General features: G+C 38.4%; 1 protein-coding gene across 1 annotated transcript; it reads left to right on the forward strand.

The window, feature by feature from the left end:
• Nucleotides 1-2051: 2051 nt before the first annotated feature.
• Nucleotides 2052-4569, forward strand: Gspt2 (G1 to S phase transition 2). Its single transcript, XM_045139830.1, has 3 exons — nucleotides 2052-2155; nucleotides 2262-2576; nucleotides 2662-4569. The coding sequence occupies exons 2-3, from the start codon at nucleotides 2273-2275 to the stop codon at nucleotides 4155-4157; spliced, it is 1800 nt and encodes a 599-aa protein (XP_044995765.1). The 5' UTR covers nucleotides 2052-2155; nucleotides 2262-2272; the 3' UTR covers nucleotides 4158-4569.
• Nucleotides 4570-23504: the final 18935 nt, after the last annotated feature.

Consider the following 23504-nt stretch of genomic DNA (forward strand, 5'->3'; position numbering starts at 1 on the left):
TCTCCTTTAAAGGTCTAAAAACAGAACATTCTCTTTCTCTAACAGAGATATCACCTAGTAACAATTATGGCAGCATTTTTATGAGTGATGTAGTCAACTCAGGAGAAGGCAAAATTTCAGATCTGCTCTGCCTTTTTGCATGAATAACATTATGTGTATATAACCATATAAACCTTGACAAATTGTCCTAGACATATTTTAGCAAGCCTCTTTTAGGTTCACAAAACTTCCAGGAAAGGTCCCAGCATATGTGTGGGGGTATTGTCTAAATGTTTTGCTATACACTTCCCTCTCAGTTTTTTTTTCCTATTCATTCCCTTTATTTCACCAGAAATAATTAGACCACTACCTACAGCAAAAAGGGATTTTGAATCTAAAGATTTGAGAACAGAATAGAACTAATAAAATAGTGACAACTAAAAACTGAAAAACTTCAATAGTCTTTTAAAAATATCCTTCCCATAAAATATGAAGAACACACTTCTCAATTTAATAGTCACTTGGTTTTATAATATCTTGCTTTATATTGAACTTATTTGAAATGCATGTCTATGACTCCATTTTGTACTAGCAAATTGTAATATCCCCAGACATTTTCCCCCTCTCAGTTTTCTATGTATTAAAATGATTTGCAAACCAGCTCATTTAGGGCTTGGCTTTCTTTTTAAAAATATTTTAGGGGCTGGAGAGATGGCTTAGTGGTTAACGCATTTGCCTGTGAAGCCAAAGGACTCAGGTTTGAGTCCTCAGGCCCCACGTAAGCCAGATGTACAATGGGCGCATGCATCTGGAGTTTGTTTACAGTGGTTACAGGCCCTGGCATGCTCATTCTCTCTCTATCTGTCTCTCTTCTCTCTATCTCTTTCTCTCTGCTTGCAAATAAATAATTTTTTTAAAAAAATATATTTATTTACTTGAGAGATAGGAGAGAGAGAGAGAGAGAGAGAATATGAGAGAATGTGCATTCCAGGGCTTCCTGCCACTGCCAATGCACTCCAGACACACTTGCCACTTTGTGCATCTGGCTTTATGTGGATACTGGGGAATCCAAGTCCACTCATCAGGCTTTGCAAGCAAATTCCTTTAAGTGCTGAGCCATCTTTCCTGCCCCAGATATGACTCTTTCCAGGGATGATACTCTACTGATTTGGGTTTTAAAGACTGTATCTACCACAGACTTCATAATTGCTTTAATGGTGCTTACAGTCACAGTCCATGGCCATTCCTATTAACTGGAGAAGGGTCCAACATGGCAATGTTCCTTAGAGCAGACTCAGTATGAAAAGTGAGGAGATTTTTGGGCCCTTAGGATGAACAGGAAAATCCATGGTCTGTGGATCCAGGGTGTACTCTTGGAGACATACTAATAAATAAGGCAGGGTGTCCAGAATACAGTTGATTGGGTAAACACAAATGGCTCAAATCAACAGAAAGGCAGGCCAGGAACTGTTCAGGCACTTGCATATGAAGCCACTATATAGTTTCATAGGACAAGGCTTTCTTTGCAAATTCTGCAGATAGCCAAGACACTTAACATGGAAAAAAAAGTACTTGTAACCTGATCCTTACAGTACTACTGGAGCTATCAGCAGAGTTTACAGGCTAATAGGGGATCAATGGGAATGGGAAGAACAAACCCTTTGGATTTCAAATTAATAAGTGATCTTAAGCTGCATTTATTAAGTTCAGCTAGGTCTTTATGTATCTCATGAGACCCTGCCTATTCAGTCTGCCTTAGGTTGCTGAATAGGTTGCTCCTATTTGTTCAACAGAAGTTTCATTTGACTTGAATTTTTGCATAGAATTTTAAGTCAGTCGTGTCTGTCTAAGGTTGAATCACTGGACTGTATTTAAATAGCTCTCTCAGTGTGAACACAAGTAAATAGAAATTTTTGTTTTAAAAAATAAATATTTGGGACATAGCCCTTGTCTCAGAACTAAAAACCAACCAACCTACGGATGGCAACGAGGGGTCAATTCAACACCAGCTTGGGTCGGGGGTGGAGGAGTCGGAAGTGGTTGAGGTTTGGGGGAGGAGATCCGCTCACACACCAGAGCAGAGAACTGAGCGGCCATATCTGCTGCCTCCGCCGCCACCGCCGCCGCAATTGCGAATGCAGCATCTGCGCTGGGCTGCCTCCACGTTGCCGCTAAGGTTCGTGTCGCTATCCTGGGGCCCCTTACCGTTTATGACTGCCTCCCGCCTGCATAATCCTCTCTTTCTGTTCCGTGCTCCGCGCCCCCTCCCGCCCGCACCCCAGGTCCGCAGACGATGGATCCCGGCAGCAGCAGCAGCAGCGACTCGGCTCCCGACTGCTGGGACCAGGTGGAAATGGAAGACCCGGGTTCGGCCCCCAGCGGAGATACGGTCTCCTCGCTGGAGGCGGAGGCGCAGCGCGAGCATCTCAGCACAGCCTTCAGCCAACACCTCAACGTCAACGCCAAGCCCTTCGTGCCTAACGTGAGCGCACCAGAGCTCCTGCCATCCTTCCCACGGGGCTGGGCCCAGCTGCCCACCCCGCCAGCCAGCTCTTTCAGCAGTGATGAAACCTTCACCGGTGCAGGAGAATCTCAAGGTAAAATGCTGGGTCGGGAGGGGGAGGCACCTGTGGAACCTTCCAAAGATAAAATGCTTAGTGTCTTGTATTGCTTCCAATTCAGCTGTCACCATGGAACTTTCAGAACCTGTTGTAGAAAATGGAGAGGTGGATATGGTCCTAGAAGAATCGTGGGAGCACAGTAATGAAGTAAGTGAAGCAGAGCCTGGGGGTTATTCGTTTGGAGACTCAGAAGAAAGTGGAAAGGAAATGATGGAGGATAAAGAGGAAATAAGGAAATCAAAATCTATGGTCATATCAGGTGCTCCTAAGAAAGAACACGTAAATGTCGTGTTCATTGGACATGTAGATGCTGGGAAGTCAACCATTGGAGGACAGATAATGTTTTTGACTGGAATGGTTGACAAAAGGACACTTGAGAAATATGAAAGAGAAGCTAAGGAGAAGAATAGAGAAACTTGGTATTTGTCTTGGGCCTTAGATACAAATCAGGAAGAACGAGACAAGGGTAAAACAGTAGAGGTGGGTCGTGCCTATTTTGAAACAGAAAAGAAGCATTTCACAATTTTAGATGCCCCTGGTCACAAGAGTTTTGTCCCAAATATGATTGGTGGTGCTTCTCAAGCTGATTTGGCTGTACTGGTAATCTCTGCCAGGAAAGGAGAATTTGAAACTGGATTTGAAAAAGGTGGACAGACAAGAGAACATGCAATGTTGGCCAAAACAGCAGGGGTAAAACATTTAATAGTGCTTGTTAATAAAATGGATGATCCCACAGTAAATTGGAGCAGTGAGAGATATGAAGAATGTAAGGAAAAACTGGTGCCCTTTTTGAAAAAAGTTGGCTTCAGTCCAAAAAAGGACATTCACTTTATGCCATGCTCAGGACTGACAGGTGCAAATATTAAAGAGCAATCTGATTTCTGTCCTTGGTACACTGGACTACCATTTATTGCATATTTGGACAATATGCCAAACTTCAACAGATCAATTGAAGGACCGATTAGGTTGCCAATTGTGGATAAGTACAAGGATATGGGCACTGTGGTCTTGGGCAAGCTGGAATCAGGGTCCATTTTCAAAGGGCAGCAGCTTGTGATGATGCCAAACAAGCACCATGTGGAAGTTCTAGGAATACTTTCTGATGATGCGGAAACTGATTTTGTAGCCCCTGGTGAAAACCTCAAAATCAGACTGAAGGGAATTGAAGAAGAAGAGATTCTTCCAGGCTTCATACTTTGTTCCCCTAGTAATCTTTGCCATTCTGGACGTACATTTGATGTTCAGATAGTGATTATTGAGCACAAATCTATCATCTGTCCAGGTTATAATGCGGTGCTTCACATTCATACCTGTATAGAGGAAGTTGAGATAACAGCCTTAATCTCCTTGATAGACAAAAAATCAGGAGAGAAAAGTAAGACACGGCCCCGCTTTGTGAAACAAGATCAAGTGTGTATTGCCCGATTAAGGACAGCAGGAACTATCTGCATGGAGACATTTAAAGATTTTCCTCAGATGGGTCGTTTTACTTTAAGAGATGAGGGTAAGACCATTGCAATTGGAAAAGTTCTGAAACTTGTCCCAGAGAAGGACTAAGAAATTTTCTTGATGCCTCTGCACAATACTGTGGGGAAAATTGACTGCAAAAAGTGATTGTTGTCTTTTATTTACTTCCCATTGATAGACTTTTATCCATATTTTTCAAATTTCACAGCAAAAGTCCATGGTTTGTCAGCTTTCCCACGTTGAGATCTCAGTTATGTTACTGTTGAATATATCCTCAAGGTTCCTCCCTCTACACCTCTTTGCTTCCTTGGACAGATCAGTAATAACTTTGTAAGTGATGTGTATGCAATTGCCTATAATAATGAAAAATTAATATATTTTTAATTTGCCTTTAGAATACTTAGACACTTCTTGTTCCATGTAGACCAATCAAAATGTATCAGTGTATGTACATGTTACAGAAGAAAACTAACATGTGAATAAAACATTCTGTTTAAAACTCTTCAGTATTTGAAATGTATTTGAATACTGTTTAATTTTGTATGTAATATTATTTCATTAGGTTATTTTCTCAAGTAATTAAATGCATTTACTACTCGGGCTTTAAAATCTCTTCCACTAATGGTTTTTAATGAGGAATATACCAAAAACACACAAATTTGTACTAAAGGAAAATTTCAACTTTTTAAAAAAATGATCCAATCAAAAAAGGAGCTCTTGGGCTGGAGAGATGGCTTAGTGGTTAAGCACTTGCCTGTGAAGCCTAAGGACCCCGGTTCGAGGCTTGGTTCCCCAGGTCCCACATTATCCAGATGCACAAGGGGCGCACGCGTCTGGAGTTCGTTTGCAGAGGCTGGAAGCCCTGGCGCACCCATTCTTTCTCTCTCCCTCTATCTGTCTTTCTCTCTGTGTCTGTCACTCTCAAATAAATAAATAAAAAATGAACAAAAAAAAAGGAGCTCTTGGGGTTGGAAACATGGCTCATCAGTTAAAGGTGCTTGCTTTTAAAGCCTGATGATGGGAGTTTGATTTACCAATACCCATGTAAAGCCAGATGCACAAATTGGCACATGTGTCTGGAGTTCATTTGCAATAGCAGAAGGCCCATACTGGCGCTCTCTCTCCCTCTTTCTTTCGGTCTCTCTCTCTGAGGTAAATAAATAAAAATAAAGGAGCTCTTCTACCTCAAGTTGTGGATTTGAAAATGAAAGGTCCAGATAATCTTATTTGTATTCAATTAGGTCCCATAACATCAATCATGGCCAAATTACATATATTCACTGGAGTTTTGAGTCATATATGTTGATTAGAGTCTTATGTGTACTCCATCATTTTTAATGTGCCTTGGTGTTCTTTTACTATGAAACTTCTGAAGTACAGGGTACAATACAATAATAAGTATAACTATTATGAAGATAAATACTTATAATAGGACAATAAGTCAATTAAAAAATCATAAAGGTTAATAAGGATCTTGACATGGGAAATGATTCTTGTCCACTCTTCTACCATTCAGTGCCTCAAGGTGGTTAAAATCCACTCTTGGGGTCAGGCAGTAGAGTTTTCTCTGAATAACTGGAGGAAAACAATTGTAGATTCTAAAGTGGTTACATTTACTACCAGGAGAACGACTTGGTTACTCTTGTAACTCCTGACAGCTTAAGAATTTTTCTGTTGTGATAAGTGGATCGTGACTTAGTGTAAACATTGACAGAGTGTGAAAATTCAGTTTCTCATAGGCACAGCAATATACTTAGAATAAGAAATTTAAAACAACAACAACGAAAAAAAAAAAAAAAAAACAGCTTCATACTCAGTTGATGAATAGGCCTGGAAATTACTGTCCCAAATCCCTAGGCCATCCCCAGGCAAAAGCAGGGTCCTCTTCTCTATGGTCCTTTTCTTTATGTACCATGAACTTCCCAGGTGTCTCATTGTCAGAGCATCAGTACCATGGATTTATTTTATATCCTCTAGCACATACGTCAGGACATCCACATGAAAACATGTTTGATTTGTCTTGCATCAGCTAACATAATCCACAGACATGTGCCTCATACTGTGCCTTTAACCATGAATGTTAGTGGACAAGAGTTTTGTCTCATCATGAAGAGTTCATTCTCTTATTTCTGTGTATATTGAACTTTATAGAAATCAGGACAGTTTAGTCTTCATAAAAGTTTGGCCCTGGCATCCCCCTCCTTTTGTTCCCCAGGGTCTCATTCCAACCCCTTGTGGGCCTGTAATTCACTAAGTAGCCCATGATGGCCTCAAACATACAGTGATTCTCCTGCCTTAGCCTCCTGAGTGCTGGGATTATAGGCATGAATCACCATGCCTGACTTCTGGCAGTCACTTAAAAAAAAATCTTTTGATGCTATATCAATGTTGTTTTGTTGTTTTAGCAATCTGCTAATAACATCATTGCATGTGTCTTTCATGGATAGGACAAAACATAAGCTGGGGCAGAACTGTTATCTCCATGTAATTTGGACTATTTCTTGTCAAAAACTTTTCTAAAGTGTGTGTGTGTGTGTGTGTGTGTGTGTGTGTGTGTCCGCACTCATATGACACATATACATATCCTCCAGAGAGAAGTACATAAATCTTTAGAAGTCAATTTTAGAAACAAATTCTTTGTAATTCACCAAGAATCGAATCAATCAGGTGGCTGGAGAACCCAGACTCTGGCACTTTTAAGATAGTAGATATGAACCTGGCATTGTGAGGTAGGTCTATAATCCTAGCACTTGGCAAGATGAGGCAGGAGGATAGCAAGTTCAAGGCTATCTGGGCTGTATAATAAGTGAGAACCTATTCCAAACAAACAGAAACAAAGGAGTTGCACAAACCAGTAGATATGAACACATAGTAGCATTTCTTCCTAACTTCCTGGAGACTTTGTTTTATACTTGGCAGTATTGTTCTTGGATACTGCAAATTAGGGATATTCACAATCAGAATACTATTTTCCTTAGTGTATCCAAATAATTATAAGGCCATATGCAAAGGAAAGCCCACCCATAATTCCCTGCTATCTTCAATTCAGACTATATCAATTTTTAACTATCTTCAAGAGTTTAATCTCAAACTCCTACCAGACAAGGTGATGAAGAACCTCCCTAAGTCTTGAGGACACACAATGAACACTGTACTTCAGGCTTTCTCAATAAGTGTGTCTTCAGTTGGTTTCCAGCAACTTTTCACCCAAGATTCCTCCTTTATTTTGGTGGTTATTATGGGACAAATTCGAGGAAATGCAAGGAAATGGCCTAACTTATTCTGCACTTCAGCAAAATCCCAAGAAGGAAAGAAGGGGGAACTTTGGCAAAAAGAGGAAATGGGTAGTTACCAGCACACCACATTTCTTACTTTAAGTATCTTTTTCTGGTAGCCAGAAAAAAATTCTAGTGCTTTTAGTAACTGCTAGGTTCATCGTACTTGTCCTGGCAAGATATATCTCTCAGATTAGACCTGCTTTCACAGTTATCTTGATTTTGGTTCATGACAGTACAAGAATATGTTCTTTTTTAAAAAAAAAAAAAAGTTTAGGACTGGAGAGATGGCTCAGTGCTTAATGGTGCTTCCATACAAAGCCTGGCAATCCCCAGTTTGATTCCTCACTTCCCACATAAAGCCAGAAGCACAAAATGATGCATGTGTTTGGAGTTCATTTGTGGTGGCATGAGGCCCTGAAGTGCCCATGTGCCCACACTCTCAAATAATTAAAGTATATTTTAAAAAATAAAGTTAACTTATAAACATTTGGCAGTACAAATAACACTTGTTTTAGTTAAATTGGACTATGCAGTTACATGAGACAGTTATCACATCATGTCCACTAAAAATGAAACTATTCAACAACCACAGAAGTTCTATCAAACATGAACATTAGAATATGTTCCCATTGGCCCAAACCCTGGTTTCATGTTTAATATGTTTCTATATTTGCTGTTGAGTCTATTGGCATATTTCTATTTTTTTCTATAGGTTTTTATCAATATCTAGTCATAGTTGACAATTAAGAGGGATGAGAATTTGACCTAAGGTTTATTCTGAGGGATACCACTATTTCAATTGGATGGAGAACATGAACTTGCCTTAGAATTTAGGAGATACCTTTCAAAGTGTCTAGGATGTTTGCTAATGTCATATATATAACCAAAGTTAAAGGAAAAGGAAAGAATAAGAAAACCCCAAATGAACATGCCATGTAATAGAAAATAAAAAGGATACATTTTAAAGTTATATTTCAAAGATCACAGCTTACAATTTTGCACTACAGCATGTTGTAGAATATTTAACATTGGCTTCTCACACAGTCCTATCTGGTATTCTGCTAAGCCAGTTTGTTTTATAGGAAATTTATCTAACTTCTGAGGAAATCTGTTTTTTTCCACACACTTACCCTTAAAGTCTGTACAATTTATTTTATGAGTCAATATTTATATAAGGTTCATGCTAAAACAGGGGTTTCAGTAAAGCCTTTATATTAATTTTGAACAAGTAGAATTTGCAAATACACTTTGCACACATTTCTCAGCCCTGTAACGAAGATAATCTTTTCAAATGCTGAACTTCAAAAATCCAAGCAGACAATATTGAAGCACTGTCTCAGTTTTAGTATGTGATTAAAAAACAAAAGATTGTTCACAGTCCGACTGTGATATATGTCATCATATCTTTCACTTGGCATGATATATATCCAATTATAGTACTTTCACATTTGTAGCATTGAGGAAAAGATTCCTTTATTCTCTAGTAGAGGCTTACATGAATCATCTCCTCCTGAAACTGTTTTTACTTACTGTATTATAGTCAAACATTTACCTTATGCCACATGAATAATTTCACAGAAGAAACAACACATTATCACATGGAAAATGACCAGGAAACAGCCCAAAGACTTCTGGTTTGCCCTTCAGTTCCTGGACTAAATGTTAATATTTGATTTCCACCTTTGGATTTCTTTTTGCACTTTGTTTCTTTGATGATCTTTTGATAATTTAGTTGTGCCTTAGCTTCTTTTAGTAGTACATAAATTAGTAGGTGAAGAAAATTTATCATATTTTTAAAGGTTTTTAAATCTATTTTTAAAAATTTTTTATTTGACATAGAAAGAGGGAGAAAGAGAGAGAGAGAGAGAGAGAGAGAGAGAGAGAGAGAGAGAGAGAGAGAGAGAGAGAGAATGGGTGTGCCAGAACTTCCAGCCACTGCAAATGAACTCCAGATGTGTGTGCCCCCTTGTGCATCTGGCTAACATGGGTCCTGGGGAATTGAGCATGGGTCCTTTAGCTTTGCAGGCCAATGCCTTAACTGCTAAGCCATCCCTCCAGCCCAAATTTATCATAGTTTTAAACCTCCAAAGGCATAGATCCTGAGTGGTACTAATGATGGAATACTTCAACCCTATCCATAGTCTTCAAAGCTTGCTAAACAAACGAACACACAGACAGACAACCAACTTCCATGTAAAGGGGGTTGACCTACTAGCAAACATTTCATACATTTAAGAATGGAATATAGGGATTTTGGAAGTCAAGAGATATACTTAATGAGTCCTTTACCTTAAAGGATAGTGTGATTTAACACATTTAAGAGGTGGCATCACAGGATCTTGGTCGTTTGTGAAACATTATCATGGCCAATAGTAAACAGTTCTTAATTCAAGAACAGTTTGCCTCCAAGGAAAGCACACTCTCCATTGCCTAGAGGAGAAGTGAAAACATGAGAAACACAACAGGTATTACCTAGAAGAATGTGTGTCATGTCCCCACGTGGCAAGAGACAAATGCATATCAGATTCATTGTGTAAAACAAGGAAGAGAATGCTGTTGGCAATACAGGGAGCATGGCAGTGAGGCTAGTGAAATTGCCAAGCTTCCCCCAAGTAAAAATTCCATACTAACTATGAATGCTTGACTCGGTTAGTGGGACATAATATACCACATATGATTATAATATGTAGACTGGTACCAGTTACTTTGAGGGGCAAGTTCTGCTGTGGGCCACTCTTGTCCCCCTAACTCTGCCCACATGTTCCCACCATCAGTGTCGTGACCAGAATCAAAATATGTTATACTCATGACATGAAGTAGACACAGTACTATGCTGAGCTAATGATAGATTTATTTCTCTTTCCCTGTTGATACTTCCCATAGTGATCTTGGTGATCCACAGAAGTGGCTATGGCTAATGCTAGAAGGGAAGAATAAGGCTCCAGGTAGCCTCTAATCAGAAATTTGAGCAAAGTACTTGCTCTGTGAGCCTCTGGTCCCTCACAGGTAGCATAGTGATAATGTCAGTCATTTGCTTTGCTTTGTAGAACTCTTCTGAGGACTAAACAAGATTCAGGTACAAAGAGTTCTATGATATAGTATGTAGGGTAGATGTGACACAGTTATGCCTCATTACATGTACAGGAGGTGGGTTAGAGTTCTATAGAAGAAGCTGATTTTTTTGAGGCTGTTTCTTAAAGGACAAGTAAGAGAGGAGAGGATTGTGGTAGCTGGAATGTGTAGTAGATGCCCAAAGTTGTAGCTACATTGTGGCAAATAAGGTAATCGTGTAAATTTGCTAAAAAGTGGCCCAACAGGAATATCTAGCAGGATTGTTCAACAGGAATGCTCTCAAGTCATCTTCAAGCAATTGAATCAATGCAAGCATGTATCCAGACTTCTGATTGTTTATAACACTGGCTAAACTTTAGCTACACAATCAACTCATTTGAAGCCTAGTAGCTCAGGCCTGTAATCTCAGCCACTTGTGAAGATGAGAGAGATGGATTACAAGTTCAAGACCTATTTGGGCTACAGAGTGAGTTCAAGGACAGCCTAGAAAATAAATAAATAAATGGCAGAGGTATGGCTCAGTGCTAGAGTGTGGGCAAGGCCACAAGTTCAATTCCTAGTATTTTCCTCTGCCAAAGAAAACCTAATGTCTTAGCTCTATATCCAGAAATTCTAACTTCATTAATGTGCATTATAGTTTTTGACACTTTAAGCAAAAGAACCTCTTACAAATGCTGTCAAATAATATAGCAAATATAATATGAGGAATACATGTGCATCTCATACAACTCTATCAGTTTATTCAGTGATTATACTTGGTCAATCATATTTCATCCCATATGCCACCAACTTTTCTCTAACCATGAGTTATTTTGCAACTATCTCAAACATCAGTTAATAGAAGGTTATCTTAGTATGTATATGTAAAAGATGTTGATATTTTAAAAATATAGATAAAATAACATCAAATGTGAAAATATTAAATTATAGGCTGGAGAGGTTGCTTAGTGGTTAAGACGCTTGCCTGTAAAGCCTAAGGACCCATGTTCATCTCTCCAGACCCCATGTAAACCCAGACGCACAAAGGTGAGGCAAGCGCAAGGCCAAACATGCCCACTAGGTGGCGCAAGCATCTCATATTTGATTGCAGTGGCTGAGGCCCTGGTGTGTCGATTTGCTCTCTCTCCCTCTCTCTAAAATAAATTATAATTGATATTTTCCTTTTTGCGAGAGAGTGAGATACAGTGAGAGCAAGAACTTGTGTGCTTGCATCACCCTGTGCATCTGGCTTACATGGGATCTGAAGAGTCAAACATGGGTCCTTAGGTTTCACAGGCAAGCGCCTTAACTTCTAAGACATCTCTCCAGCCTATAATTTAATATTTTCACATTTGATGTTATTTTATCTATATTTTTAAAATATCAACATCTTTTACATATACATACTAAGATAACCTTCTATTAACTGATGTTTGAGATAGTTGCAAAATAACTCATGGTTAGAGAAAAGTTGGTGGCATATGGGATGAAATATGATTGACCAAGTATAATCACTGAATAAACTGATAGAGTTGTATGAGATGCACATGTATTCCTCATATTATATTTGCTATATTATTTGACAGCATTTGTAAGAGGTTCTTTTGCTTAAAGTGTCAAAAACTATAATGCACATTAATGAAGTTAGAATTTCTGGATATAGAGCTAAGACATTAGGTTTTCTTTGGCAGAGGAAAATACTAGGAATTGAACTTGTGGCCTTGCCCACACTCTAGCACTGAGCCATACCTCTTTATACTCATTATATAATATTATATATTATATATAATATATTAATATTATATATTATATATATATTATATTTTCCTCTTTAAAATTATTTATTTATTTATTTATGAGCGACAGAGAGAAAGAGGCCGAGAGAGAGAATGGGCATATCAAGGCCTCCAGCCACTACAAATGAACTCCAGACACATGCACCACCTTGTGCATCTGGCTCACTTGAGTCCTGGGGAAACGAGCTTCAAACCAGGGTTCTTAAGCTTCACAGGCAAGTGCTTAACCGCTAATCATCTATCCAGCCCTATTTCCCTTTTTTAAAAAATTTAAATCAGTTTTATTTAAGAATTTCCAACATTGACAACTCTTATAAAAAGCATCCAAGCACAGAACACAGAACTGCAGCAAACAGCATTCTTATGGGTAGCTAACAGACATGAGAACTTCCACCCTTCTTTGAGACACCTGAGCTCACTGGTGAACTCTGCTTCCAAGTTCTCCTGCAAAGCACACCACAGGCTCAGTCCATGTTCTCAGCCCATCAGCTTCAGTTCACGTTCCCACACTTCCACATCAGTAACAGAGGAGAACACACACCATACAGCATTCATAGCGGTTGAGAGAGGGGGAGGGAAAATACAAGTATCATTTCACTTAACACATTCAGCTAATGTGGGTTATCTAAGAACAAAACTCAAAGTCTTCCAACAGATGTGGATGTCCTTTGAATGCAGAAACATCCATACATTATTTGCTATCATTGCTCTCTGCACACTCTTTCACCAAAGCCACAGGATTGAGTGACACATCTCGCCAAGTTAAAAAATATCCATTTTGCACCACCAAGTCTCTGCACGCGTTCTCTCCCTTTCTTGCTCATACTAGCCTTTCATGCCTCAGCACCACCATCAATCCCACACAATGTTTCAAAAGTTCAAACAGCCTTCTGATTCCATATCACAGCCTTGCGTTCATAGCGATGATACGACTCCATGAAATAAAGAGTAGCGGATAAAAATGGGACACCCACCGACAAAGACGCAGCCTGTTTATGGAAGAAGCACTTCATTGAAAGTAGTGCTGTAAATATTCTGCCTATTTTCCTTTTTTAAAAGAAAGATTCTTATATTGCTTAGGCTGGTCTTGACCTGGGCTCAAGCAATCTTCCTACTTTAGCTTCCATAGAAAAGTCCGCAGGAGCTTTCCTAAATATTTTCAAATGCTCTTTCCTAGTTAAGTTTTCCAATTGCTGTTAAATATTTATTGTTTTTAAGTTGACTTTTCAACTCAGAATACAATTTACTCCCATGCATTATAATGTGTTGACATGCTTTTTCAACCTACATGTTGTCTTTCCAGTGTTTTGATTTTCTTACACTTTGTATTTTTCTTTTGAAGAATTTGGGTCTTTTGTTTTGCAGTTTCTTACAGTCTGATTTTTTTTAAAATTTTGTTTATTTTTATTTATTATTATTTATTTATTTTATTTATTATTTATTTATTTGAGAGCGACAGATGGAGAGAGAAAGGCAGAGAGAGAGAGAGAGAGAGAGAGAGAGAGAGAGAGAGACAGAGAATGGGCGCGCCAGGGCCTCCAGCCACTGCAAACGAACTCCAGATGCGTGTGCCCCCTTGTGCATCTGGCTAACGTGGGTCCTGGGGAATGGAGTCTCGAACCGGGGTCCTTAGGCTTCACAGGCAAGCATTTAACCACTAAGCCATCTCTCTAGCCCAAGATTTTTTTTTTAACTTTTAGCTAAGTACTTACCAGTTATTGCCATATATTTGCATTTGGACATATAGTGTCTGGGAATCTCTCTTTTGTATGATATTAGCCATCATTTATGATTATTGTCTAGATCCAATATTTAACTACAAAATGTAGTATAAAGACACCTTTTTTCATTTATAAGTTGGAATAGTTCTCTTAAAGAATCTTTCTCTCCAGACACAAGCTGGCCTTGATATTCATGACCTCAAAGTGGTTGACACAAGACATGCATAACAATGACATCAAAATAGAAGACAGTCTAATTGGAACTAATGGGTTCAGTGAAGAAGGGACTTGGGAGGAGAAATGGAAGTCATGGGCAGGAATTATGATCATGGTGCATTGTCTGTACTTATGGAACTTTTTTGGAGGTAGGGTCTCACTCTAGCTCAGGCTGATCTGGAATTCACTGTGTAGTCTCAGGGTAGCTTAAACTCATGGCGATCCTCCTACCTCTGCCTCTCAAGAACTGGGATTAAAGGTGTGTGCCATCATGCATAGTTTATGGAACTTTTCAGTAAAAAGTGTGGTTTTTTGGTTATTTTGTTTTTTCTAGGTAGGGTCTTACTCTAACCCAGGCTGACCTAGAATTTACTACGTAGTCTCAGGGTGGCCTTGAACTCTGGGTGATCCTCCTACCTCCACCTCCCGAGGGCTGGGGTTAAAGGTGTGAGACACCACACCTGTCTTCCTGTCAATCTTTATATATAAAATAATTCATTATTGTAATCCCACACTTTATACTTAACAATGTCTTAAAAACATGCCAATGCTATCATCAAATATATTAATTCTTGGGGCTATAGAGATGGCTCAGTGGTTAAAGGCACTTGCTTGCAAAGTCTTACTATCCAGGTTTGATTCTTAGTACCCACGTGAAGCCAGATACATGACACATGTGTCCGGAGTTCATTTGTAGTGACAGGAGACTCCGGTGCTCCCATATTCACTCTCTTTATTTCTGTCTCTTTCTCTCTGTCTCAATCTCTCTCCCAAATAACATATATTAAAAAATATAATTCTTGGGTTGGAGAGATGGCTTAGCAGTTAAGCACTTGCCTGTGAAGCCTAAGGACCCCAGTTTGAGGCTCAATTCCCCAGAACCCCCATTAGCCAGATGCACAAGGGGGCACATACCTCTGGAGTTCATATGCAGTGGCTGGAGGCCCTGGCACGCCCATTATCTCTCTCAGTCACTCTCAAATAAATAAATAAAAATGAACAAAAAATATTTTTAAAAATATATATAATTCTTGGCTAGGCTTGCAATCCAAGAATTTAGGAGGCTGAGGCAAAAATATCAAATGTTCAACGACTGCTTGTGCTATATAACGACTCCATCTCACTCCCCAAGAGTCTTACATGAGTTTGTTGATCCTTCAGTTATATCCCACTAGGAATGTAGAGAAGAAATGTTTTGTTTTTTTTTAATGTAGAGTCACACTCTAGCCCAGGCTGACCTGGAACTCAGTCTGTATTCCAAAACTGGCTTCAAACTCACAGGTATTCTCCTACCTCTGCCTCCTGGGTGCTCAGATTAAAGGCATGTGCCACAACACCCAGCCAAAGGTCAATATTTTAAGCTTATTTCAATAGTTTCTCTCAAATAATAACTGCATTCCTAGTATTTATAAAAGTGACCACAAAGCATATCTTCAAATCATTATTACATAGTATTTAAACATGATATGCTTATATTTGATTATTATTATAGTTTATCAAGTTTTTCCATTTTAGGCATTCAAATAGTGTCACAAACAATGCTAAATAATAATGAGCTGCATTGGGATTCATTTTGGTTTGGGACAGTTGAGAAAACATAAATGGAGATTCAAGATTTGGATTCTAGTGAAGCACCTGTGCAGTGTTTCTGGTTTGGATGACTATGGGGGTGGTATTTTGGAAACTGTACACTGGAGTAACTAAGAAGAAAGGGAAAGCATATTTATAGGTTGCTCATAGGTTATTAAAATAGTAATGATAATGGAATCTGTATATATACATATATGTACATATATATGCATATATATATATATATATATATATATATATATATATATATATATATACACACACACACATATGTATGTATATATCCATGAGGATAGAGACATGGAATCAATGTTGTCAATATAACCAATTAGGAGGACAGTTGAAGGTTATTGATTCAAGAGATTTTTGTGCTTTTTGCACAAGTGTTCTATTAGTTTAAAATTGCTTCAAATAATTTATAAAAGCAAAAATGGTTGAGAAATAAATAAGAATAGAAAACAAAGACAGAAAATATTCACAATTACCTTTCCAACTTTTCTGACATGGGACCTGAGAAGTAGGATAGGAGTAATATGTATATTTGATGTTAGAGAGGGGTTTTTAAAGGACAAATGATAGAACTAGTCTGTATATTGATGAAAATGGTTTTCATGATTGAGGACATTGAGACAGAAATTTTAAGAGTAAAATTTTGAAAACCATCAATGATATGACGCTCACATAACCAGTAGATGAATGAATTTTAAGAGAGCATTTGCTCTTTAAATCAAGAGGCAATCAATGAAAAGATTTACATTCTACTAAATGTGAAAAACTTAAAAACAGGAATGCCTTTAGCCTTGATGATTAGTAATTACTTTTTTAAGAGATAATGTAAAATGAATTAAAATTGATTTTGTAAGTAAAACATGTCTGTTCATATCTATATTTTATTACATAGTAAATTAAAAAAATATAAATGTACAGCCCGGGTGTGGTGGCGCACGCCTTTAATCCCAGCACTCGGGAGACAGAGGTAGGAGGATTGCCGTGAGTTTGAGGCCACCCTGAGACTCCATAGTGAATTCCAGGTCAGCCTGGGCTAGAGTGAGACCCTATCTTGGAAATATATATATACAGATCCTTTCCAGCCTCCTGAAAGCATTTCTTGTGCTGGAGAATTTCTTGCAAGTTCAGGATAGGAATCAAGTCAAATTATATGATTGGGACACTAAAGTTTTCAATGAGATGTTATTAAAAGTGAGTTGCATATCAAGATAGCATGCAAAAATGACCTACAGGAATGAGGAAGCTTGCCCCAAATCTGGAGAAACTTGTGATTCAGCCTGATCAAGTTATTAGAAAATGTGCTGACATCCAGTAAACCCTACTCTGGTTTATTTAGAAAGTTGAAAACAATTTTGATTTGGAGCATAAATACACTTTATTTGAACTATGTATGTGTGTTAGTGAGCTATACTTCAGTGTCTCTTCTATAAAATTTTTTAGAACTCATTGAAATTAATCATTGAATCAATCTTTAAACAGTGTTTTCATTTACTTATTGTTTTTAGGAGACGGAGAAAGAGATAGTGAGGGAGTGAGAGTGAGTATGGGCACACCAGGGCCATCTGCCACTGGAAACAAGTTATAGACGTAGGTGTCACTTTGTGCATCTGGCTTTACTTGAGTACCCAGGCCATCAGGCTTTGTAAGCAAGTGTCTTTAACCACTGAGCAATTTCACCAGCCCTGAATCGCTCTTTCTTTTCACAAATACCTTACAAATTATGCAGCTTTAAAACATGTCATCTAAGGAATTAGTTATAATGTTTACTTATTTAAAAAAGCCTAAGCTTCTATACAAATTTACAAAATTAACTTGCCATTAAATTGATGGAATTTCCATTTTTGTTTCTAGACTCTGAAAAAAAGAAATGTTTCTATGTATTTGAAGTACACACCCAGTGCCACTTTCACAGCAGTGATGCCATTAGGCTCTGGTTTACATCGCACCTCCACCACTTGCTACATTCATGGCATTGGAATTGTACTAATCTGCCCTTTTCTGAATTTTACCAAATGTAGAAGGTGGGAAAGGCTATATAGCCTGTGATATACTTAATGAATGTGTTCCCTACTTCCCCCAGCTTTTCTCTGGAGTTACAATAAGTGTTTTAATTATTCTCCTGGGATTTCACTATGTGATTAGTTTAAACAATGTGTTTTAAGGTTATTGTGGCTTAATACTAAGAAAGAAAGAAATATATACTAGGAAACCAGGGATTCTTTGCAATTATTAGATAATCCAATATCCATCTCTCTAGGGTTTTCTAATTATTATGATACATTGTAAGTAATTTTATTAGGTACTTTTCTCATTGATTTGACAAGATATGTGACAAATGCAGCTTAAAGAAAGTTTTATTTTGGTTCATGGATTGAGAGTGTAGTCTCTCATGGTGGGGAAGGTATGGTGGCAGAAGTGTGAGGTAGCTGGTCGTATTGCATCCACACTCAAGAAGCACAGACAGTGGAATACTGATTCTCCACTCTCTCCTTTTTATTCAGTTTGGGATACCAACCCAAATGCTGTGCAACTAGTTCCTCTGAATTGATACATGCCTACCTGGAGGAGGAGAAAGGTCCATAATACTGGAGAAATAAGTGAAATTTGCAAGACTCAGGAAACTCATGACCATTACAAGATTCATAAGGTTCCTCTCCAAGGTTATAAAAGCAGTAAGTAATTGCTAGGGAGAAGAACCTCTCCAACCAACCAAGATGTCTGATACTTGTTCAGAGGAGCTCCAGGGATGCAGCTTTCATGCGTTGGGTTTCTCAGTGATGTAGTCAGTTACCTTTGAGTGATGCGTTCTCCTGTAAATAATCCCAATAAACTCACTGGTCACTAAGATAGATGTGGGTAGAAGCATTTCTTTGGTTTGTTGTCCATTCCTTATCTGGGGTAGTCATTTATTTACAGCTCCCCAGGAAGTCATATAACACCATGGAATGGTGCTGTGCACATTAAGGATGGGTCATCTCACATTAGTTAAACATCCCTAGAAATTCCCTTACAGAAAAGCCCAAAGGTTTGTCTCCTAGGGAATTGGAAGTCCCATCAAATTGTCAATTCAGATTAATCACCACAATATAGTTAAGAGCTGAGCTTCAGAACTTATTCTGAGTAAGGTATTCCTTCCCTGTGATGCTCATGTTATGTATAGTTCAATGATTTAGTCAAATAACAAGGAAACTAAAATAGCTTTCTGTTGTAGTTACCTTCTTATTGCTGGAACAAGCACCCAACCAGAAACAGCTTATGAGAGGAAAGGGTTTATTTTAGGCTCACAGATTCCAGGGGAAGCTTTATTGTGGCAGAAGAATCTGGCTCACTTCATCATATATCCATAGCAGAGAGACAACAGCCAGCACCAGCAAGCATGAGCTGAATTTCAACATACCTTAGAGCTGGATTCAAGATCCTCCTCCAGTGACACACATTCTCCAGCAGTACTCTGCCTGGTAGAAACTACATAGGGAGCTTAATAAAAAAAAAAATCTGAGGTTATGGAGCCCATTACATTCAAACTACTATACTTTCCTTAAGTGACTTTAATGTCACACTTCTAATTGAAATGTATACATTTTTATTTATTTATTTGCAAGCAGAGAGAGCTAGAGAGAGGAGCCAGACAGAGTGGATGTGGCAGTGTCTCTAGCAGATGAATTCTAGATGCATACGCAACCTTGTGATCTGGCTTTTACATGAGAACTGGGGAATCAAACCCAGGTTGTTAGGCTCTGTGAGCAAGTGCCTTAACAACTAAGCAAGTTCTCTAACCCCTAAATGTGTATATTTCATAAGCAGTATCTGTTTAGATATTTTATAAATGTTCCATCATTGAGATAGAAGGAAAGAAGGAAGGAGGCAAAAGGAAAGAAGAGTGAGTAAGATAAAAAAAGAACAAGGTAGGGAAAGAAGGAGGGAGGCAAAGAAGGATGGAAAGAAAGAAAAGAAATGAAGGAAAAACTCTACCTGTGCTTGATGTTTGAATGAATCCTTTATATTGAAATAAAGAGATATTGCAAATCTTTAAGAGACTGGATGCAACAACATGATTCATTCCAATGGGAGCAGCACAGCAGAATTCCACTTCTCTTTCTGAGTCTACCCCCTGGAAAAAAAAAAAAAAAAGTTAAATAAATGACCAGCATATTGTTAGGTCTCGAATCAGAAAATCTTGGGACAAGGGCAGAGCTACAAGCATAGCATGTACTCTGGCAAACAGAGCAAAGATTTAGAAAAAAATAATTACAATAAAGCAAAGTAAGAACTAGGAGGAAAATAATCAAGTAAGAGATTTCTTAACTTCCTGTGTTACTGGTTTTCTATGCTGAGGCATATATTGCCACAAACACATAGGCTTGAAACATGACAGTTTAGTTATTTTTCAGTTCCAGAGAACAGAAGTTTCACACTGATCTCATTTAGTTGAAAACATGATGTGAGCAGGGCCCCATTCATTTAGTTTCTGGAGCCTCTAGGGAAGAATAATATCTTCACTATTCCAGCATCTAGAGGCTGTCCGCTTCTTTACGACCTTCTATCTTCAAAGCCAGGAACAATGGTTGTATCCTTTTCATATTACTACCTCTCTGGTTCTCTTCTGTCATGGTCTCTCTCTCTCTCTCTCTCTCTCTCTCTTTCACTCTCTTCCTTCTTCCCTCCCTCCCAAAGTCAGTAGAGGGTCTTTGCTTTCAGAAATGTGTGTGATTAATTTGAGTCTACTTAGATAACATGGGATACTATTCCCACCTCAGGCTCTATAACATTTTCATATCTGAAAATCCCTTTTGCCATATAAATAATATGCTCATAGATTTCCAGATGGTTTCAGGGTGAACATCTTAATGGAAGATTATTCAGCATCTATCTATCTATCTATCTATCTATCTATCTATCTATCTATCTATCTATCTATCTATCTATCTATCTATCTATCTATTGACCTATCTATTGATCTCAGGATCCATAGGTGCACTTTTTCCCATCCTCTGAACTTCTTCCAGAAATTCAAAGACATATTCATAAGGTTCTGGTTCCTGAACTGAGACAGATGGTTTTAGAGCCTGGAGGGCTATTCCTACAGGGGTCCTGTTTCAGTGTACATGAGAGTGTGACTTGGCTGACACAGAATAAGCATGGTATGTACAATGATCATTTGAAATGTTATTCTTCTTTTATCATATCAAAAATATAACATACAGGGCTGGAGAGATGGCTTAGCGGTTAAGCGCTTGCCTGTGAAGCCTAAGGACCCCGGTTCGAGGCTCGGTTCCCCAGGTCCCACGTTAGCCAGATGCACAAGGGGGCGCACGCGTCTGGAGTTCGTTTGCAGAGGCTGGAGGCCCTGGCGCACCCATTCTCTCTCTCTCTCCCTCTATCTGTCTTTCTCTCTGTGTCTGTCACTCTCAAATAAATAAAAATAAATAAATAAATAAAATTAAAAAAAATATATAACATACAGAAAATCAGCCTCTACTTTTATAGTAGTTAGCTTTTCATTTCTAATTCCCACAAGCAACCTGCTAATTATGAAACTGAGAACTTCACAGTGAAATTTAATTTCATGAGAATAGCAGGAAAAAAGTCTTTTCATTTTTAAAAAAGATTGGAAATTACTCCTTCTTATTTTCATTTGAAGTTCTATGCTCCCATACTATATTATTATCTGCATTATCAGCAATTTCCATAATATTTCAGTAGTCAATGAGAGGCAGTATTATATGCCTTCTTAGGAAATATATATTTAATCAGGATTGTCATGCTGTAGAGAATTCCAGAGCTAATAGACTGAAGTTTTTGCCCATTTTGCTGTCAGTCACATAGCACAAAAATAAATGCATATTATGTATGTTTCCTTTTACTTATTTTATTTATTTTTTTATGAGAAAGAGCAAGATAGAGACAGAGAATTGGTGCACCAGGGCCTCTGACCACTGCAGTAAAACTCCAGATGCATGTGCCACCTTGCGTGCATATGCAACCCTGTGCGTTTGTGTCATCTTGTGTGTCTGGTTTGCATGGGACCTGGAGAGTCAAACATGGGTCCTTAGGCTTCACAAACAAGCACCTTAAGTGCAAAGACATCTCTCCAGCCCTAAATGTATATTTCTATTGGAGATCTTATTGATATTAAAAAGGTTGTAACATTTTTCAATGTCAATAGCTCATTTTCTTGTTTAGCTGGTAATGATTTTACCCTGAGAGTTCCATCCTCTTAATTGCGAATCATAACCTTTTATTTTTGAAAATGGTATAAATTATTTGAGTTAGCTTTCACCATTACATGGGACTAGAAGTGGGTTATTATTATTATTTTTTTGCTTAAAATTCTCTCATATGTGTATCCTAACTTAAAATATTTAGATTTGTGTGTAAATAAGAATCAGTAGACACCAGGAAGCACAAAAAGGAGCCATGAGGGAATTGACTGTGGAGGGATTAAGGAGAGGAAGTAATAGATATATAAGTAGAAGGGTAGACTGTTGGACTACTGGGATAGAAAGGTTTAAGTGGGGTTGGGGATGGGAATGGAAGAAAGAGAGGTTGGTAGGACTATTAACCAAAATTAAAGATGCTATGAAAAAGCCATTGGGAAACCCATTTCTTTGTTTATTGAAAAATATAATTTAAAAGAAAGAGAGATTTCTGGAGAGATGCCTTAGGGGTTAACAAGCTTGCCTGAAAAAGCTTAAGGACCCAGGTAGGTCTCTCCAGTACACACATAAGCCAGATGTATAAGGTGGTGCATGCATCTGGAGTTTGTTTGCAGTGGCTAGAGGCCCTGGCATGTCCATTCTCTCTCCCTCTCTCTCTCTTTGCCTCTTTCTTTCTCTCTCTCTCAAATAAATAAATAAATAAATAAATAAATAAATAAATAAATAAATAAATAAAATATTTAAAAAAGAGAGGGAGTTTTGAGGAGAAGTAACTGATAGGGTATATAGTGCTGTTCTGAGAAGTGATAGGTTGTTAGAGGAAAATCCCACTGCTGGGATGGGATACCTCCCAGTGAATTATTATTCAGGGAGGCCACTGAAGCCCTCAGGACAATACTGGATATTGCCAAGGTTCTTGGTTGTCCACCAGAACTAGGTGGTAAGATCTTATTGCAGAAGACACCACATTCTTTTGTTTCAGGACACTGGGTAATCAAGTTACTACTGAGCTGGAAGTTTCTTCCCTCCTGGCTAGTTGTCGCAATGATGGAAAGTGCTATATAGCCTAGTGGGGAAGAAAAGTCATCAACAATCTTACTCAGCAGTGGATTGACCTTCTAAGTAAGATATCACACTGGTTCAATAGTGGCATAAGTGCTACCAGGATGACCAACTGCTCTCTGATTGGGTTTGATGCCCACTACACAAGAAGGAATTCATGCCTGGTACTGGAGAGATGGCTTAGCGGTTAAGCACTTGCCTGTGAAGCCTAAGGACCTCGGTTCGAGGCTCGGTTCCCCAGGTCCCAATTTAGCCAGATGCACAAGGGGGCGCACGCATCTGGAGTTTGTTTGCAGAGGCTGGAAGCCCTGGCGCGCCCATTCTCTCTCTCTCCCTCTATCTGTCTTTCTCTCTATGTCTGTCGCTCTCAATAAATAAATTAATTAATTAATTTAAAAAAAAACCAAAAAAACTTAGTCAGAAACCTATGGCTATGAAAGTTATAGACTCAGGGGGTAAGAGAAGGGGAGCTACTACTACTGTTGTTTGGCTAAACGGATATGTTTTGTCCATCAAACTGACCTCTAAATATTTATGTTTATTTCCCATAGATTGG

Source organism: Jaculus jaculus, chromosome X (assembly GCF_020740685.1).
Source record: "Jaculus jaculus isolate mJacJac1 chromosome X, mJacJac1.mat.Y.cur, whole genome shotgun sequence".
In the NCBI taxonomy this organism is placed as follows: Eukaryota; Metazoa; Chordata; class Mammalia; order Rodentia; family Dipodidae; genus Jaculus; species Jaculus jaculus.

What these genes read in the sequence shown, in the direction of transcription:
- Gspt2 (XM_045139830.1), top strand. Translation starts at nt 2,273, where the DNA reads ATGGATCCCGGCAGCAGCAGCAGCAGCGACTCGGCTCCCGACTGCTGG. An exon ending in CGGTGCAGGAGAATCTCAAG is followed by an intron (nt 2,577 to 2,661) that starts GTAAAATGCTGG and finishes CTTCCAATTCAG; the next exon opens with CTGTCACCATGGAACTTTCA.